Raw genomic sequence first — 18,946 nt, forward strand, 5'->3', positions numbered from 1 at the left:
TTACAGGAGTTAAGTGGCAAGGCAGTCCAGCATTGAGATAGGCTGTGGGACAACCCACAAATGGTGAATTTACTAGTTTTGAAAAAGTGTGTCCCTGCGTTCTTTCTCTATTGTTAATTGCTGGGCCAACTGCGGAAAGCCTAGCAGGATATGTAAATCTTGTTGCTACCTACCTGCCCAAAAAGAAAGGCAAGCAGCCTTGGGGAAGGTCACATAGCCAAGGGCAACTGCAGGAGTGAGATGTGTAGCTTCTGTATAAAAAAAGCAGGTGGCTGGAGGTGAGGCAGAAGGGCAGGGGTCAGACAGAGGGACAGAAGCATGGACTAGGCCGAGCTGAGGGAGGGAGCCATGCAGAAGGACGCAATGGCAGGGAAGTTGAGTTATGTTAGAAACTAGCTAAATACTGTCCCGTCAAAAAGGCCAAAGGTCTTTATTATTGAGCCACAAGCAGAACCCCCAGAGCCCCAAAATAATGCACCTTTGGTCTCTTCCTTCCTTATGTGGAATGACCCACTCTTGGAGCTGAGAAACAGAAAATAGAGAAGCAGGCTTCCATGTAGGAGAGGCTGTCACATCAGCCACCAGGGCATGGGCTTTCTGGTGGAGAGATGCATCAGGCAAAGCCTCTTCATCCTCTAGTTCTCAACTTTGGAAGTACTTACTGGGCTCATGTCTTTACAATAGTGCTACGCATCCATTGCCAGCTTACAGCCTACCTGTACCGCAGGTGAGATCAGTCCTGAGAATACTAGTATAAAAGAGGCACAAAACAAATCTTCAACAAGAAATTCTATTACTCTACACAAAAATGTTTCAAACACAAACCATTTCTACATCAAGTACCATCTAACAACTCCTTCATAATTCAAAATACAGAATAAAAACAACTCAGAAGAAAGGAGTTGGACAAACATTTTGTTCAAACCTTAAGTTTAGATGTATGTATACACAAATGTATATGTGTGTGCAGGCATGTGTAGGGGTTCACACTGGATATTCCTTAATCACTTCCCACCTTGTATGTTGAGGCAAAGTCTTTTGTGAAAACAAACTCACTGATTTTGTAAGTATAGCTAGCCAGTGTGCCCCAGGGATCCAGTCTCTATATCCCAACTTGTGGTATTTATTATGGATGCTAGGAATCCTAACCCAGTTCCTTCCATTGAGCCATCTCCCCAGCCCTGAGTTCTACTTAATAGTAAGTGAACTTGAACATGATACCTTCTCTGTACCTTGGTGTGATGGTTTGTATATGCTTGCCCCAGGAGGCACTATTAGAAGGTGTAGCATTATAGGCGTGGCCTTGTTGGAATGGGTGTCATTGTGGGTGTGGGCTTTAAGACCCTCATCCTAGCTGCCTAAAAGCCAGTATTCTGCTAGTAGCCTTCAGGTGAATAAGAGAACTCTCAACTCCTCCTGCACCATGCCGGCCTGGATATTATCATGCTCCTACTTTGATAATAGACTGAACCTTTGAACCTGTAAGCTAGCCCCATTTAAATGTTGTCCATTATTAGAGTTGCCATGGTCATGGTATCTGTTCACAACAGTAAAATCCTAAGACAGAAGTTAGTACCAGGGACTGGGGTATTGCTGTGATAGGCCTGACCATGTTTTTATTTGAAAGGTTGTGGACTTGGGGACTTTGGATTTGGCAAACAGTGGAATGCTTTAAATGGGACTTAATGGGTTATTCTAGTAGGAATATGGAAGACTTTGTTACTGAGGGTGATTTGAATTGTGGGGACCTGGCCTAAGAGGTTTCAGTGGAAATTTTCAATATGTGACCTAAAGACTGTTATGTGGTATTTTGTTGAAGAATGTGGTGGTTTTTTTGCCCGTCTGAAGAGTCTGCCTGAAGCTAAGTGAAGAGACTCAGATTAATTGCATTGACAAAGGAAGTCTCTGAAAGGCCCATCATAGACTTTGTTCTGGTTAAGCTCATGAAGAGCATTTTAAACAAGCATAGCAAGCTGAGAAAGGAAAAATATAAAATATATGGTTCGAGTATTAAAGGGGCATCAGGAAGTGAAATGGAGCTGAATCCTGTGTTGAAAGATATTGAGTTGAATTAAGGAGTTGTGAGCTTTGGGCAATATCCCACCCAGCTAAGTTTAGGTCCAGGCATGGTAGTACTAGCCTTTAATCCCAGGGGGCAAACACACATAGATCTCCAAATTCAAGGCCAGCCTAGAACAGAGAAAGTTCTAGGCGAAGAAAAACTTAAACCCAGGCTTGGTGGAGCAAGTGCTTTAATCCCAGTGTTTAGGAGACAGGCAAGTAGACCTCTGAGTTCAAAGTCAGTTTAGGAGCAAGTTCCAGGACAGCCAACCTTAGGCAGCGAAGGTGTTGGAAAACAGAAAGCTGGTGATGATGTAATAGAACAAGGGGGCCATGTTCCAGCCCTAGCAAGCAGCAGAACTCTACAGCTTGGGCACATGACTCTGGCTTTAGAGTCCAGAATAGAAGGAACTACTGAGACAATTGATGCTGGTTAACTGGAGCTAAGAAATTAGTGGTGATTAAGAAAATACCAGCATCATTGAGGTGATATCTTCTGGGAAGTGAGAGCACAAAAAAAGCTGTGTTCCAGAGCCAGCCAAAGTTGTACCTCCTGCAGCAGCTGCACTGGGTAATGTGTAAGAGTCACCCAGGTGGTACTGGTTTTGAAGGCATGAAGGGGTCATGGAGAACAGCTAAGGCTTGGCACTATGAGAGGCCAAGGAAGGTCATTGGTAAAGTACAGTCACAGTTACAGTTGATGGCTAAGGACTGAAGGGGTCATGCAAAGGAGTTGAGGCTTGGCACCATGAAGAGAGCCTATGAGAGGCTATTGGTGAAGCCTAGTTGCAGTGGAAGACCCCAGTGTACTGGAAATGCCACTACTATGGGATGATCACCAAGAACAGCAGCAGCAGTAGAGTGGATCAACCTGAGCTTAGAGTGTAACAAAGGTCAGAGCTGGAGATGTGATCTAAGCCCTTTGGAGGAGCCCAGAAGATCATGTGTGGATCCCAGATATTGAAACAAGAAGTAGTAACACTGGAGTTGCCTTGGAGACTCCAAGATGTTGGAGATGCCAGAGCCATGGACTCCCTGTTGAGGAAAGCTTCATGGTGTTTGTTCACAGCAGTAAAACCTTAATTAAGACACTGGTTTCACCTGTACAAGAGGATAAAGCAGTTCCTACCACATCAGAATACTGTGGGGAAGAATAAAAATGTTCCCTGTACATAGTGAGTATGCATGATTAAGTAATGGAAACTTGTGATCCAAATCCTATATCAAAGCTTTGGGTCTTCCCTCTAAATCTGAAGGAGTGCCACACCTACAGCTCCTGGGACTTATTTCCCAGACCCACAAAATCAGGCTGAGTTTGTGGAGATGAGATGTGTTCATTATTTCACTGTAATAGGTGGCCATTAGAATATCGTGTAGCTGTACAAAGAGTTTCTCAAGACAAGTTCCTACAGTTGAGGTTTCTGTCTGTCTGAAAGATAGCATTACACAGAGATGCAAAAGCCTCTCTGAGGCTTCCCTACGAAAGCCCTGACTGAGGGTTCTTTTCTTCCTTGACTCCACTCCCTCTCTCCAGTGCAAGAACTTACCCTTATCATCCTTGACCTGTCTCATAGACTCTCTGTCCAAAATCAAGCCCAACTTCCCTCCTAGGATCTGCACTTAATAAGTAGTTGAACCTTGCTCTCCCACCACACAGAAGCCCTCTGAGGCCTAGGCTTGCTTTTGCTACTTCTGTAATACCGTTGCTACAACACTGGGTTGATGCCCAGAACAGCACCTGTTCTTAATAACCATCCATTAAAGAACTACATACAGTCCTTAAAAAAAAAAAAAAAAAAAAAGACTAGAGAAACCGTCATATCTATTTCTCTCTGCATCTCATCTCTCACCAGTCACTCAGTCTTCCCTCTTGGCCATCACTCTTCCCCAGTGGTACCTCTAGTGAAATAATAAGATGTTACTTTTCACATTTAAATCCTCAGAAATAGTAAGAATGCAAAACAGTTTTCTACATTCTAGTGTCTTGAGATTCAGAAAAAGGGAACAACAAGTCAGAATTGTATATAGAATTCAGATTTTTTTCTTTCAGACATTTTTATACAACTTTCAACATTTATACTTTTAGACAAAATGAGCAAAGAATACACTGAGTGCTAAAAAAATCAGAACAAAAGTAATACAATTTTAATTTCAATATTTTAAAATACAGAAATTAGAAAGTAAGAATACTAAATACAACTTTAAGCAAGTCACTTATCTTCCCTATAATAATAATATAAGCTACTTAGAGACTTACAAATTCAGAGTAAAACAGAAACAAAATAAATACTGTACACTTTCCCTGCCTGCAGGCAAAAGATGGGAAATACTGTTCTGAATAAAAACAAATGCTCTTAAAGCTCCAGCACCCCACTCCCAGCCACACCCCGTTCCACTGTCACACCGTGTGCATACACTGACTGCCTACACACAGATGAGACACTACTATGCACACACCCCAAACAAGAGTAACAGTCACCGGGGACCATGGACATAAAAACCAGTAAGGAAAGTCAGGCTAGCAAAACATTACTACAAAACTAGTAAGTACCATAGCCAACAACTGTCCTGATTTCAAATTTCACATAGTTAAAACCCCTAAAACCAACACTACCCCTCCCCATTACCACCCTCCAACACCCCAAAAGAAAACTTGCTGAACACTGGCAAAGTTAGATGTTTCACAATAAATGTGAAAGTTCATACTATATAATCTCTTAAAATGAACCTTTTCATCCTTTCCACAGCATGAAACTGTTATGGCTTAATTATATTAAAAGTAGAAAAGTCTTTTCCAAAGGAAATACAGTCTGCAAAGATGCACATGCATTTCCTATCAGTGCTATTTCATACTTAACAACTGCATGACCTGCTTGTGCAGTCAAGAGCTGTTTTTGGAAAAACTGAGGTTACAGCATTTGATTCAGTCTAACCATAAACTGTAAGGCCCTTAGTTTGGTTTAGGTTTCTTTTGCAAGATAAAATAACCTTGGGGTTCACTTAGCAAGTTACACCTCAGGTCCCTGACTATATTGTGTAAGTTATATGCATGCTTTGTGAAAATAAAATGTTACTTATGACTCTTAAAAGGGAAAAAAATTATTCTAGGCAAAGAATCAACTCTATATAGTTAGTGCTGGCATTTCTTACAAAACAAAATCCACCAAAGAAATATATTATGTCTTGGTTATTTTATTCCTGCAAAATAGTATATATTCTAGCACTTATGATAATTGTTTTGGTAAAAAATACAGAGGGAAATAGCTGATATTTTGAAAAAAAAAAGGAAAAAACTTGAAGACAAATCTTTATGATTAAATCACATTAATGACTGCTTTCTGTAATGGAAAATGAATCCAGAGTGTCACAGGTCTTGCATAGGTAAACTACTTGGAGGTCAGGGGCTACGTGGTAGCCAGGGTTCCATTAATGAATAGTGCAGAGCAGATACATTGGTTGGAAGAATCCTCGAATACACCTTTAAGAGGTTTTAAACATAAGTGTAATATCACAGTTAAGACAAAGCCTTAAGAAACTAGAAGGGCACCAGAGGTGACAGGGAACCTAAGGGTTTCTCCAGTGAGAATTTTTTTTCTCCCCAGTAAAGAGGGGAGACTTACTATAGAAGAATAAAGCCGTGGTACTGATGATATGCCAGCTGCTTTGGAAATGGACATTTGCTTCTTAAAAACCTTTAAAAAAATGTTTATAGAAAGGGTATCAAATATTTGTTTTCACTTACAGCATGAAAGCAAAATAAGGAAAGGGTTAGTAGTAAGGCTGAGGGTAACTACGCACAACAGCAATTCAGGGAGTATAATTCTTTTTGTCTAGCTTCAATAACATATATGGACAGTGTCTACAAGACAAGCAGAGGCCGCAGTGTCAAAGAATGGGGTCCATGTAAGAAAACAAGATACCAGAGATCCTAAAGCCACTGGTGTCTCTAGGCAAATCTATCCTCTCTGGGTTACACTGGTCACCCTTATTGACTAGCTAGCTCTCCCTAGACAAAAGCTGTAATGTGTAATTCTTGAGATTGTATTAGATGAAAGTCTAGGACACCCGTAACAGTCTAGAAGCCTCAGCTCCTCTTGATCTCTGTGTGGTGCTAGGGATCAAGTCCCAGGGCCTTGCACATATGAAAGGCGAGACATTCTCTTTTACATAGGGAGCAATTAGTTTTATAATGGGAAAAATGAATTTTTGAGAGAGATTTAGATTTGCATTATGAAGTTTCATGTTTCCATGTGAATAGCAAAAATGCACATTTGCTATGGTGTCTCTCTGGCAGCAGTATACTAGGCCATCATGATTCCCACCGATTCCCAAGGACTGTCTCACACTGCAGGACATCTGAAGCAAGTGGACACTCATTTCTGAACACATCTCCTTTCTATACTACTTCTGACTTCTCTCTCTCCCTGGGCTGTCATAGTACCTAGCCCACAACTGCCTTTGAAAAGGTTTTTCCTCATCACCTTATTTTTCCCCTAACTCCATGGGTAGCTGCTAAATCATTTTAAATTTACCACCTCTTTTATCTTTAGTACCCAAAGAGTAGGCCAAATATAGAGAAGAGTACTATACTAATTCCTCTTTGAGAAAAACCGAAAGCTAGCTCCTCTGCTGTGCTAACTAACCATCGATGACTTGCTGATGGATGCTCTCACTCATCTGTCCACAATGAAGCTCATTTCTTTTTCTTTCACTTCAAGGATAAAACCTGATTCTAATTCAGCACCTTGTTAGGAATTTGTCAGATTTTTAGATAGCATGTCCTGGGTGTATATTTTTACTTAAAAGTACTCTCGAAAGGTGCATTCATCATCAGTTGTAACTTAATAATTAACCAAGTATGACATAACATAATACCTGAAGAATGCTGTTTCTTCATTGAGTAGTTTTTAATCCACAGTCACAAACAAGAAAACTGGGACTTAAAAGATAAGATTCAGAATAATCTACTGACTCAGCATTGCTTGGCTGATAACTGGCAGAACATGGACTAAAATACAGGTCTTTTGCTTCCTTCCAAGCTATACCATACAGAAATGACTAACTTGTAGAATTTTTCTTTTCTTTTCCTGGTTTTCCCACAGAGGGTTTCTCTGTAGCCCTGGCTGTCCTGGAACTCACTCTGTAGACTAGGCTGTCCTAGAACTCAGAAATCTGCCTGCCTCTGTCTGCCTCCCAAGTGCTGAGATTAAAGGCGAGCACCACCACTGCCAGGCTAGAATTTTTCTTTTCTTTCTTTTTTTTTTTTTTTTTTTGAGACAGGGTTTCTCTGTGTAGCCCTGGCTGTCCTGGAATTTACTCTGTAGACCAGGCTGGCCTCGAACTCAGAAGTCCACTTGCCTCTGCCTCCCAAGTGCTGGGATTAAAGGCGTGCACCACCACTGCCCGGCTAGAATTTTTCTTAAATGTTAAAGAACTTGAGTATTTTGTTTTTAAACACTTCCACTTCTACAGTGGTATATCTCATTGAAACTAATGAAGTTGGGTTTTGTTTTGTTTGTTCTGTTTACAAATGGGCCACCTTCTGCTCAACTTTGTTTAGAAGTCAAAACAACACTGCAAACCTCCTGGAGAAGACACCTTCACGGACAGACAAACGGACAGACAAAACTGAACTTGAGGTTCCTCACAGTCCTCACTATTTCTGAGCACTCAGTGAGTGTCTGATAATACCTGCTGATCTCTTATGGATAAGTACAGTAAAATACATGGAAAAGGAATTAATTAGGATTAGTAAAATACAGAAGAGTATTCAAGCTAAGTATTTAGCCATATAAATGGACTTGTCTCGTCTGAGTTAATGATTTGAATTGTGTGCTTCAAAAATGAACTTCATTTATGAATTTCAATGTATTCCAAAGATCCTGAACTACTAAGCTGCCAGTTTTGTATTGCTAACCATTCACCAATACTGGGGAGCATAATATTCTATAGTGTTGAAAATTACAGTACAGTAGATCCCAGGTTAAGGGTCACTTAGCTGAATTAAGACAGGGTCACCACTACTATTAAAGCTGCATGTGCAAGTCGCTGTTTCTCAATTTTACACATTTTATTTGCTTATAGCTAACTAATGCTATCGCCAATATCTTCTGACTTAAGCTGCGGTATACTACTTGTGAGAATATGGGAAAGACAGAGACTACCTATTACTGAGCCCAGATCCTAGCAGTAGTCACACTTCAAAGTCCAGCCATTTCTATGAGATAAAAGGACACACCACAGATGGAGAACTTTAGAAGAAGTTTGACTAGAAAAATCATTGGCTGTGTAGCTGAATTTTTATCAGTGAAGAAATATACCTGGATTCTTTCATAGTGGCTATATTAACTGGCTAAAAGTTTTGTCATTTAGTCCATTAATAGGCTAAAATGATTTTTTAAAATGAATCCACAAAACTGTCATTTAAAACACTACATATGTGGCAACCCAAAATTAGTGTTCATCAGCCTAAGGGCACAGGGAAGATACTGGCCATAATTTTAATTCATAAGAATAAATTTTAACTTTTAAGGCCAAAAAGCAAAATAATTAAAATATTTTGAGTTGTTTAAAACAAATCTAGATCATAACTGGAAAAAGAAGTCATCACTATTATTTTTTAACCCAAATAAAAATATGTGATCTAACAATAAGACAGGAAACTAAGACATCACAGTGATATATTGTGGAAAGGTGAGTGATCAGTCACATTCAGATTTCTGCATGTTGAAATACAACAACCAGCTGACTGTATCCCTCTCTCCACTAGTTATGGCATTGTGTAGGCAGGGGCTAGGGATGCTATCTACAGATATGAAGAACTCCTTAAAAATCCTTCTTCCGGACACTCAAAATACAATGGAAACTTTGGTCCAGACAATCTGGACCAGAAGGTGAATTCGTAACTTCCTTATCCCATTAAATATTGTAAAAGAGACAGAATAAGAAATGTTTCTCTTTGGAAATACGTATTTTGAATGCAACTATGAAAGATAATGGTGCATAATTATTTCCTTTCAACTTAATGCTTAATACAGAAGTAAAAGTCTACCTGCCTTGCTGAATTGAAAAGAACAAATCCATTATATAGCCATATTTCTCCATAAAAATAAATTTCATGTTATTTGCCTATATTGTCTTTGTAGGAATTTGTAAAATGTGGTATCATCAGACCCCCAATATCAACTTATTTTTATGTCATGAGGGGAAAATGGAGATACTAAAAACTATTATAAGCCACTGAAAAATTGCATTTAAGTAAAAATTGTACATAAAGGAGATAAATTATTATCTTAAAGTTCACCCAGTCACTTAACCTCCATATCCTACTAGCCAAGACATATGGAAGAAACTGCAAAAGCACCCATTTTACTCCAAATCAGTATTAATTCTTCAGAAAATTAAAAAAAAAAAAGTAGCATACACACACACACACACAAAGATCTATTCCAACATGCTTGCTATTATACAACTTAATATGGTATATATTACGGCTTTTATGCAGATTTGAACATCCTAAATCAAATTGTATTTCTTAAAAAAATGATGTCTAGATAATAAAAGCCTGTGATAGATGTTGGCTCTTCCAACACCAGCAGTATTGAAGAAGGCCCTCTGTAATTATAAAGGTTTTTGGAAAGACAACAAACATGACATTTTAACCAAACTTATACTTTCCCTATAAGCAGGAAAAAGACATTAAAGCTGTTCTCTTTGGGACCCAGAAAAATGAAAATAAAACAAGCCAGATTCGTTACTTGTAGAAGAAAACCACAATGTCAAAAGAAATGAGAAATGAGGACTCTTTTATGTGGTTCTTTAACATTGGCTATGAACATGTTTCCCTGCAAAGAGAAGAGTCTTGGGTTGTCTCAAAACATTGGGGACTGGGCTGCAGAGGGAAGGTAGGGTATAAGGGAATCAACCTGGATTATAGTATGCACCTTGGATGTTAGCAAAAGCGAAGCTAATAGCTTATAAAAACACATGAAATATATAAAATAAAATGATTTCATATACATCTTAATTTAAAATAATTAATGCATCAAATCCCTGTTTAAGACTTTAACCTGAATATCAAATTTAAGAGTCCAGACTAGCTACTGTTACTGCGGCTCTTCTCCACATGTAACACACACACTATCAAAAATAATTTAAAAACCTTCACATTCTTAAATCTAAATTAGTGAGATATTTCTCCAGAAATCTTCCAAATAAATAGCTTTAAAAAAAAGAAAGAAATTAAAAGCTGTTAACTTTAAAAAAAAATCTGTTAAATAAATTATTGATAATTCTTTATCCTACTACTGAAAAATAAAATCAAGACACTACCAACAACAAAATTAAATTCAAGCCCTGACAAGAGACCCCTTTCCAGTTCAAGGTCTCTTTTTAAGGTTCTACTACCCTCTGCCTTCCTCTCCCCACCAGGTCCAAGGGTTATTGCTGAGTGGGTGTGGCACAGTGAAAATGCAGCATCAGGTCCATTCTGTTCTTCAGGCAGTATTCATACTGTACACACAAACTGCTCCAGGCAGGGGGAGGGGGAACTCCGGCTTCCACGCCCCGAGACCGGCATCCAAAGGGAAGAGTGACTGTACCAGCAGCTCTGTCACACGAAGAAGCGAGCATGGCCATTTCTGTTCAATTTCAGAATCTTCCCAAGACGTTGTTTGGCTGTTGCCATTCCTTTTTTTGGACGTTTACCTATAAAACACCAACAACACTCTTAATACTCATAAAAAGTATATTTGTCATATGTCATATAATGCCTGGAGACTTAAAATGTAAAGCTTTGTGGTAAACACGCTTGTTGCGTGTTCCAAAAGCGGTCCCATCTCTGAGCGTCATGCTTTAGAGCCCTCCCACTTTATCACACACACAGAGAGAGAAGGCCACTGTCCTTCCAGACTGTGTTTCAGCAACCACGTGGACTGCAACTCGATGCATTCCCAGGAACCACTGTCCTCCGGTGTCTCAGTCATGCTCTCTCCTCTGCTCTCATTGTTTATTCTGCACCCTCTCTCACCTCAAGCCTGGCAAACTCCTCATCCCCTTAAGGACCTGCTTCCTCCTGAGCCACAGAAAGGCAATCCTTTCCCTTGGGATTTGCTCCAGTACCTCTCATCGTTACCGCACCCACAGGTGGCTCGTACCCATCACTATCATGCTGTTGTTAGAGTACTGGTTCTTAACCTCTGGGTTGCAACCCCTTTTGAGGGTCAAATAACACTTTCACAGGGCTCGGTGGAGACCATCAGGAAACAAATATTTACATTTGTTTGATTCATAACATTAGAAAAATTATAGTTTTGAAATAGCAATAATAATTCTATGGTTGGAGGTCACCATAATGTGAGGAACTGTATTAATCAGCTGCAACATTAGGAAGGTTGAGAACCACTGTTCTAGAGTGTCCCCACCTACTACAACTGCCTTCACACAGTTACAAATACACTTAACCTTTTTTTTTAACTGTTTTGTTTTTTTTTTTTTTTTTGGTTTTTTTTGGTTAAGACTGGGTTTCTCTGTATAGCACTGGCTGTCCTGGAACTCACTCTGTAGACCAGGCTGGCCTCAGACTCAGAAATCTGCCCGCCTCTGCCTCCTGAGTGCTGGGATTAAAGGCGTGTGCCACCACGCCCGGCTCTTAACTGTATTTTTTTAAACTGTATCTAACCAAATACAGTTACCTTTTGTTGCCTGGTTGCTGATAGGTGGTGGGTTTGATGCAGGTCTCTTGGTGGGGTGAAGGGGCATTGAAAAAGAAGTTTCACCAATAGGCCTTTCTGGGCTCAGGCTGCCATTACTTATCTGGCATGAAACCAAGCTGGGATTCAGCGTGTACTTTCCATTCTGAATGCTTGAGCTATTGCTGTCCACACAATGCCTGCTTTGTGCCTTCTGATTGATTTCTGAAGAGCTTTCCTTTTTGATGTGTTTCTGGCTTCTACTTAAGTCCTAAATAAGGAAAAAAAGAAATGTAGCTAAATTCTTCAGATTTCAGATAAATGAGGTATTTAAAGCTTTCTCTGCATTAGCAAAATAAACTAGTCAATTTTGGTTTTCTCTTCTCTCCTCTCTCTCCTCTCTCACTCTCTCTCCCTCCCTCCTCCCTCATGTGTGTATGTGTCTCTGTGTATGTGTCTCTATGTATGTGTGTCTGCCCAAACATCAGGATACATGTGTGGAGGGCAGAGGATAACCTATGGGAGTTGGTTCTCTCCTTCTACCATGTGAGTCCCAAGTATCAAACTCAGGCCATCAGCCTCAACGGCAAGTGCTCTAACGAGCGCTAGACAGACCCCCACCCTTCATGATGGTCTGGTCATGTCATTAAAAGACATAAAGGTTTGGAAGATTAGTTCCTCAGTCAAGATGGAACCAGCAGAGATGCTGCCTGCTCTCCTGTGAACGGAAGCAGAGGACCCACAGTCTCCCTGGCCCATCACGGGTTCTCAATGTAACGCACCATGCCTTTTCAGAAAACTTACTTCACTCCTCCTGCCGTGTGGGTCCCAGGAATACGTAGGCCACTAAGGTACGTACGTAACAGGCACCTTTACCAACTGGCCCCCTAATTTTTATAACTTAGCTTGTATAAGGTTCACCTCTACTAAAGTTGCTAGAAAAAGTTCCAAAAGCCGGGGCACATGCCTGGTTTTTCTTTTAAGTAGAAGACCTCTTTCAGCCTCTTGATAATCAAGTCAATTTGTAAGGAAACAAATGTTTACTGATAAGTCTTGAAATTAACTAAGAGGTCATAACCAACATCAAAAGAGAAAGGAATTAAACAGTTACAAGAAGCTTAAAAAAAAAGAATATTGAACATTCTAAATTTCTTCTTTATATTTCTACTTTGGAATATACCTGAGCATTAAATCTGGAAGTTCGATCAAACTGTTTATTCCAGGAAGAAGTCATCAAATCCTGATCTTCAGTCTTGGCATGGTATCCTAGAAAGAAGTCTTGATTAAATTATCTTTGCAAAAACTTTTAAACAAAACTAGCCTAGTGCTTACATGTGAAAGCACATGTATGCTGACATTTTGTTTAGACATTAACTATTTATCCACATACCTTGATTTCACTATACTGCTTAAACAAACAAAACCCACAGTTAGCAACTCAGAACCAAACTTGCTATTTCTCTCCATTTTCTTAAAACTGTCTTTCTATGACAAGTTTACGCTAGATGCTAGAAGACCTACTGTAAGGTACTATGGCCATGCGTTGCAAAGGCAATACATATGTCCCAAAATGAGATTTTCCATTAGGACAAAAGTATATTTTTCCCTGCATTAGGGGATCAAACAGAGTATAGGAAGGCAAAATGGAGCAGAGAAAGACAGCCAGGCCCAGATTTAAATTTGAGATTTTCCAATTCTAGTAAACCTTTCCAAGCTTCACTTTGCTCTTACACAACATGCAAAGATTTGGGGATCAAGTGGTCTCGGGTTCAAATTCCAACAAATTTGAATAGCTATGTAAAGTGTGTGCAAACCAGATTAATCTCATTAAGTCATATTTCCTTTTCATGTAAAATGGAGGTCAAGGTCAAGGTGCACAGACGACCCCAATCATGTGCGACTGAGCACAGCTGCGGCTTGTCTTTTTTTCAATCCTAGGAATCATGGTTTTCCTCTTAAAGCACAGAGAACACTAGGTGGCGTTACTGACATGCTGTGTCCGCTCTTTTCCTATTATTTCCTTTTCACAGAGCTTGAGAAAGCATAACCTCAGAAAAAACTTAACTACCCAAAACTTGTTTCTCCTCTCCTCAAAGGAAACTGAGTGGACTGCAGACCATTTAGAACACCAGACATTCCTGCCACTCTGGGAGCTCTTACAATCGGTAACAGGAAAACAAGACTATCTTTGCAAGAGCAATGGTAGAATTAGGCCTGAGAACATGATACTCAGCCCTAAGTCATTTACATTTTGAGTTTTAAAATTTAAGTTACATTTTAGCTAACTGTTTTATGTCGGTACATGTATACCACAGCACGAGTATGGAGACAACTTGTGGCAGTTGGTTCCTTCCTTCCACCATGTGGGTTCTGTGGTTGTCAGGAGCTTGGTAGCAAGCCCACTGACCCTAATTTTGAGTTAATGCTTGCACCTTACGTGACTGTATAAAGTCCTTCTTACAGTAGACAGTCCTTATCCATATTATCTCTAACTTCAACAATATCACAGCACTACTGAATGTAGAATCATATATTACTTTTCAGAGACTGATTTTGTGTTTCTTACCAAATTCCACTGGTTTATTGCAGCGATACAACTGCCTAAACTCAGGGTTACTGCCGTGGCAGCTGCTGGGATCCTGGAGAGAGTTCTTCTCACCACTGCAATCTGTGCTTTGTATCTGCCTTTGTAAACACGAGGAATAGTGCAACCCTGCCATGGACAGCATGCCCTGAATAGCTTCTTCCTCTGTGCTCGTCGAGGTAGGACATTCCCTAAGGAGCAGGTGATTCAAAACACAATGGTGTATTTTTTTCTGATAAAATAATCAGTATACTTGAAAACTTTCACAGTATTTACATCACAATGTAAAACTACTACTTCCATCAGCAAGCCTACCTTTTAACTGGGATTTCCTGTCTAGATGGCTTCTGGCTCTTCTGAAGGAGGTTCCTCACTATATCAGACTCTTCTTTAAAGTGTGATGTTATTTCATGTTTCTTTTCATCACCTGAACTTTCAGAATCTTCAGTGGCAAAGTTAATTTTCTGAAATAATAAATAGAAACAAAGCTAAAAAGAAACTAAGGCTGTACACACTAACCAGTTTATCTGCTTACAAGCTGGAGTCTTAATATTTCATATCAAAATTTGAAAATCTCTAGCAATAGTAACCTACTACCTGGATACAAAGCACACAGTTACAGACTTAAAGGTAAAACACAGCTGTCAGAAACATAAGCAGCAGTATTTCTCCCTCCACCCTTACCACAGCCACACAGAAATGCGTGGAACATGACCGTCACTGGATGGTGTGCACACACAGAGCACAGACAAGCTCTGGGAAAGCTGTCATCCACATTCCTCCTCCAGATGAGACCACACGGGTGGTCCTCACCCCACCCATGACACGTACCAGTGCAGTGCAGTCGGGTCCAGAGTCTTCTGAATCAGAACCATCAGAATATTCTGACGGTCTACTCCTGAGTTCCGATCTCACACTTGTAAAGATTCCTGGTGAAGACGAGAGGGATAAGAAACAGTCATGGCCTCTAAAGTATACCCAGTTTCAAGACAACTTTCAAGCTCCACACCTCTCTTTCCTTACTGATTTTAGTTTCCCATTTTTTTCTAATTGACCAAGATACAAGCTGACTGATGTATGTCCTTAGAATATTTGTGGTATTTTTCTTTCCAGAAAAAAAAAACAAAAAAATTGTTTTAACTAAAATGACTACAAATTGCTTCTGACTTTCCCTTTTCCTTGGTTTTCTCACTAGAAAGAAAAAAAAAAAAGGCAACTTTCAAACCTCAAGAGCATTTATGGACGGACCATGGTTTCAAGCAGTTTATTACCTGGGCTCTTATCTGCCTTTCTCTTCTGCAAGCACCACTGCATAGCAACTCTTCTATCAGCTCTCAGTGATACACTGCCTTGCCCTGACATAATAACTACCAACTACAGAGGACCAGATTTACTGGGAATTAGTGGAAACTAAGAAATTAAAAATGAATTCGGTAATATTCATTATGCAGAATCCTTTCATCACAAAGATAAAATATTGATTTTAATTATGTTTTAAATGGAAAGCTATATACTGTTCTTTCTTCCTAAAACTGTTTAAGTTCACTTTATTCAAAGAGCAAAGACTTCAAGGAGAAGGTGATACTACTACAGTGTTTGATAGTCCTATTATTACTTTATTTGTCAATAACCAATCAATGCACCAGTAGAAGCCTCCTATCAACAGGTATCAAATAACATCACACTACCTCGATTCCCACTAGATACAGATCAGCCAACCAGATGTCTCTTAATTATGAGAATGAAAGACATGCTACCACATGTGAAGTTAAGTTAAACTTGAAACTCATTTGGGACAGTAGAGGCCATAAAGCATTATGAGCTTTTAAAAGACTTTAAAAACAGTGAATCTATCTAAGGCTTGCAACTCTCACATATCCATATACTGGTAATCTATCCCTAGCTACTATACTTGACACTCACATTCAGCACCTTGCAGATTAGTGAACTACTCAAAACATACTTCAGATTTTCCAACAGTATTATAAAATGCAAACATTTTCAATCCTACAACAAACTCAAATACCAGCAAGTTACCTACTGCATATAGCACAAGGAGGGACACATACTGTTGAGTGGTTTGGGAGAGCCTTGACTTTCGGCCTCCTCTCTTCCTGAGCTCTGTTCTGTCTTCATGTTTGCATTCTGTGTTGGCTTCTTGTCCTCTTCATTTTCACTATCTGCTGTATAAAGACTTCGATCTGCAAACAGCTGTCTCTCATCTCTGTGCCACATAGGAAAAATAACTGCATCAAAAGTAGAGCATGCTCTGTAGTCCCTTCCCCTCCATTTAGACGTAGCAGAGGATTGAGACCCTTTCCTCTAATACAATTGTCTATGCGATAATGTTGGCATTATATGGACAAAAGGGGATCCACCAAAAATTAATCTGATACTTTGATATATTTACATACTTAATTATTCTTCCATTTGTCAGCAGTAATCGTAGATCATTATCTTTCGCTCTCCACTCAGGTACTGTGGAAGATGGCTGGAGATGTTTGTTGAATTTTCCATTCAGTTTAGAGCTCAGTAGGTCCTTAAAATACAAAGCAGAACTGATTTAATCTCCACCTTCAGGTAGGCCTACTCAACTAAAAAGGAGTGTTTACTATCCCTTCTTCCATGGTCCTGCCTGCCTTGTAAAGGGATGGGTAGCCATCCAGGGATTGGAGATATCTCAGTGTCCCATAATCCAGAGCTCCTCATTCCAACACATACAAAATGGTTCATCTTTCAGCAAGGCAATTTAGCAATAAAACATATTTTCTAATATAAAATGCAAAATCTGCATAAAGCAAATCCAAACACAGGCCCTTTTTGTGGATACTAAAGGGTTAGAGTCATACAGCTTTAGGCATTTTCATGTTCCTTGGCTGCTTCTACTTAATAAAGTATAGAAAGACCTTCCCACTCACCGTAACCTTGACCTCATCCTTCCCACCAAGATTGCATTCACACAACCACTACTAGGCCCAAGAGCCACAGCAAACAAAAAGAGATAATAGGAGCTGGTTTTTTAATGTATAAAAAATTACTTCCTCTTTGAGATCTTTCATAATAAGTTCCCAAAATAACTATATGTGTTAAGTAGATTCAGAACCATTTAATCTTAAAACAACATAATATCAAATATAAAATTATGTAAGGGTGTAATGACTAACGTTTAGTATTTTAACTCAGCAACATCTCTATTGTATTTTCAATTAACTGTCAACCCTATGCTTATGATGTAAAATTATGGATGAGCAAATCCTATCACAAACTCAGTAGCATGGTTTATAAAGGTATCACTACTCCGCACTCTCCTGCTCTGTCCAGTATACCAGAACTTCTCCAACCTAAACATATTTATTCTAAAAGTCTCCCATTCTGATTGTCCGAATGGTTGCTGTTGACTCAAGGACAGGCTTTCTGTATTTATCTTCCTTGGCTAGCAATACTGTGTGTTTATTTGACACCTTCTGTTAGGTCAAACATCAACCCCTAAAAGGTATTATGAGCACTTCAGCAAAGCAATCAACCACTACTGTTTGGGGTTCCCTCAAAACACTCAGCATTGGAAACATATATTTTGTTGCTCCTGTTTGTTAGAGAAAGGGTCTCACCGTTGTAGCCCAAGCTGGCCTTACCTCTCGCCCTGCCTCCCAAAGTGGGACTGCGGTGTCCTCACTTGGGTCCTTCAGCTTGCTGACCTGTGTAAGGTCTGTGGACTGTGTCTTGGGTATTCTGGTTTCTGTTTCTGTTTTTGTTTGGGCTAATATCTACTTATTAGTGAGTACATACCATGCATGTCCTTTTGGGTCTGAGTTACCTCCCAAGTGCTAAGATTACAGGCATGTACCATAATGCCCATCTTGAAATGCTACTATTTTAATATATGTCCTATCTTCCAACTTAAAACTTTGACAAAATGCTACATGAGGGCACGACTCAACTTTGCTTGCTCTAGCATCTTCTTCAGAGTTCAGAAGAGCACATGATTAGTTGGATAAACTTATTAATTTAATTAATTTAATCCTAAACATGTCAGCAATTAATGAAATCTAGGCTCCTTAGTACCACACTGTTGGCTAAAAAGACTTCATGGTCTCCACAGACAAAACAGTATCTATGACTCTACAGTAGAAACCAGCTGTACTGTTACATGTACTGAGTGTATGTACACAAACACACACACATACATACATATACACACACACACACACACACACACATACATATATATATATATACACACACACACATACATACACATATATATACACACACACATACATACATATACACACACACATATATATACACACACACACACACATACATACATACATACACACACACACACACACACACACACACACTACACACATATATATACTTGCCTCCTCCCATGGACACATCTCTAATCTTTTGAGGACTTCCCTTGTATGGAGCTCAAGAATGTCAAGGTTAGAAGGAGTTCGGACATTATGATCTCGAAGTTTCCTCATCTTTCTCCGGGAATGATATGGTGGAGATGCCTCATTTGAAGGCCGTGAAACTGGACACACAGAAGGAATTCCCTGAGATTTAACTGGTTTGCCATTTTCCTCCTAGAAGAATCAAATTC

General features: G+C 39.5%; 1 protein-coding gene and 1 long non-coding RNA gene across 2 annotated transcripts in view; one reads left to right on the top strand and one right to left on the bottom strand.

Moving 5' to 3' along the window:
• Positions 1 to 15,774, top strand: part of 4930599N23Rik (RIKEN cDNA 4930599N23 gene) — a 29,840-nt gene extending 14,066 nt beyond the window's left edge. The window contains exons 2-4 of the long non-coding RNA NR_045813.1: positions 7,622 to 7,734; positions 14,340 to 14,513; positions 15,530 to 15,774. This is a non-coding gene — a long non-coding RNA (RIKEN cDNA 4930599N23 gene). The remainder of the gene's footprint in view (positions 1 to 7,621; positions 7,735 to 14,339; positions 14,514 to 15,529) is intronic.
• Kdm7a (lysine (K)-specific demethylase 7A) overlaps positions 4,082 to 18,946 on the bottom strand; it is a 70,154-nt gene continuing 55,289 nt past the window's right edge. The window contains exons 12-20 of the mRNA NM_001033430.4: positions 18,720 to 18,929; positions 16,749 to 16,873; positions 16,404 to 16,558; positions 15,166 to 15,263; positions 14,650 to 14,798; positions 14,317 to 14,525; positions 12,931 to 13,016; positions 11,754 to 12,021; positions 4,082 to 10,767 (exon numbers count right to left, since the gene is read on the bottom strand). Coding sequence (NP_001028602.2) covers positions 10,673 to 10,767; positions 11,754 to 12,021; positions 12,931 to 13,016; positions 14,317 to 14,525; positions 14,650 to 14,798; positions 15,166 to 15,263; positions 16,404 to 16,558; positions 16,749 to 16,873; positions 18,720 to 18,929 — 1,395 coding nt within the window. The 3' untranslated portion in view covers positions 4,082 to 10,672. The remainder of the gene's footprint in view (positions 10,768 to 11,753; positions 12,022 to 12,930; positions 13,017 to 14,316; positions 14,526 to 14,649; positions 14,799 to 15,165; positions 15,264 to 16,403; positions 16,559 to 16,748; positions 16,874 to 18,719; positions 18,930 to 18,946) is intronic.

Source organism: Mus musculus, chromosome 6 (assembly GCF_000001635.26).
Source record: "Mus musculus strain C57BL/6J chromosome 6, GRCm38.p6 C57BL/6J".
Lineage (NCBI taxonomy): Eukaryota > Metazoa > Chordata > Mammalia > Rodentia > Muridae > Mus > Mus musculus.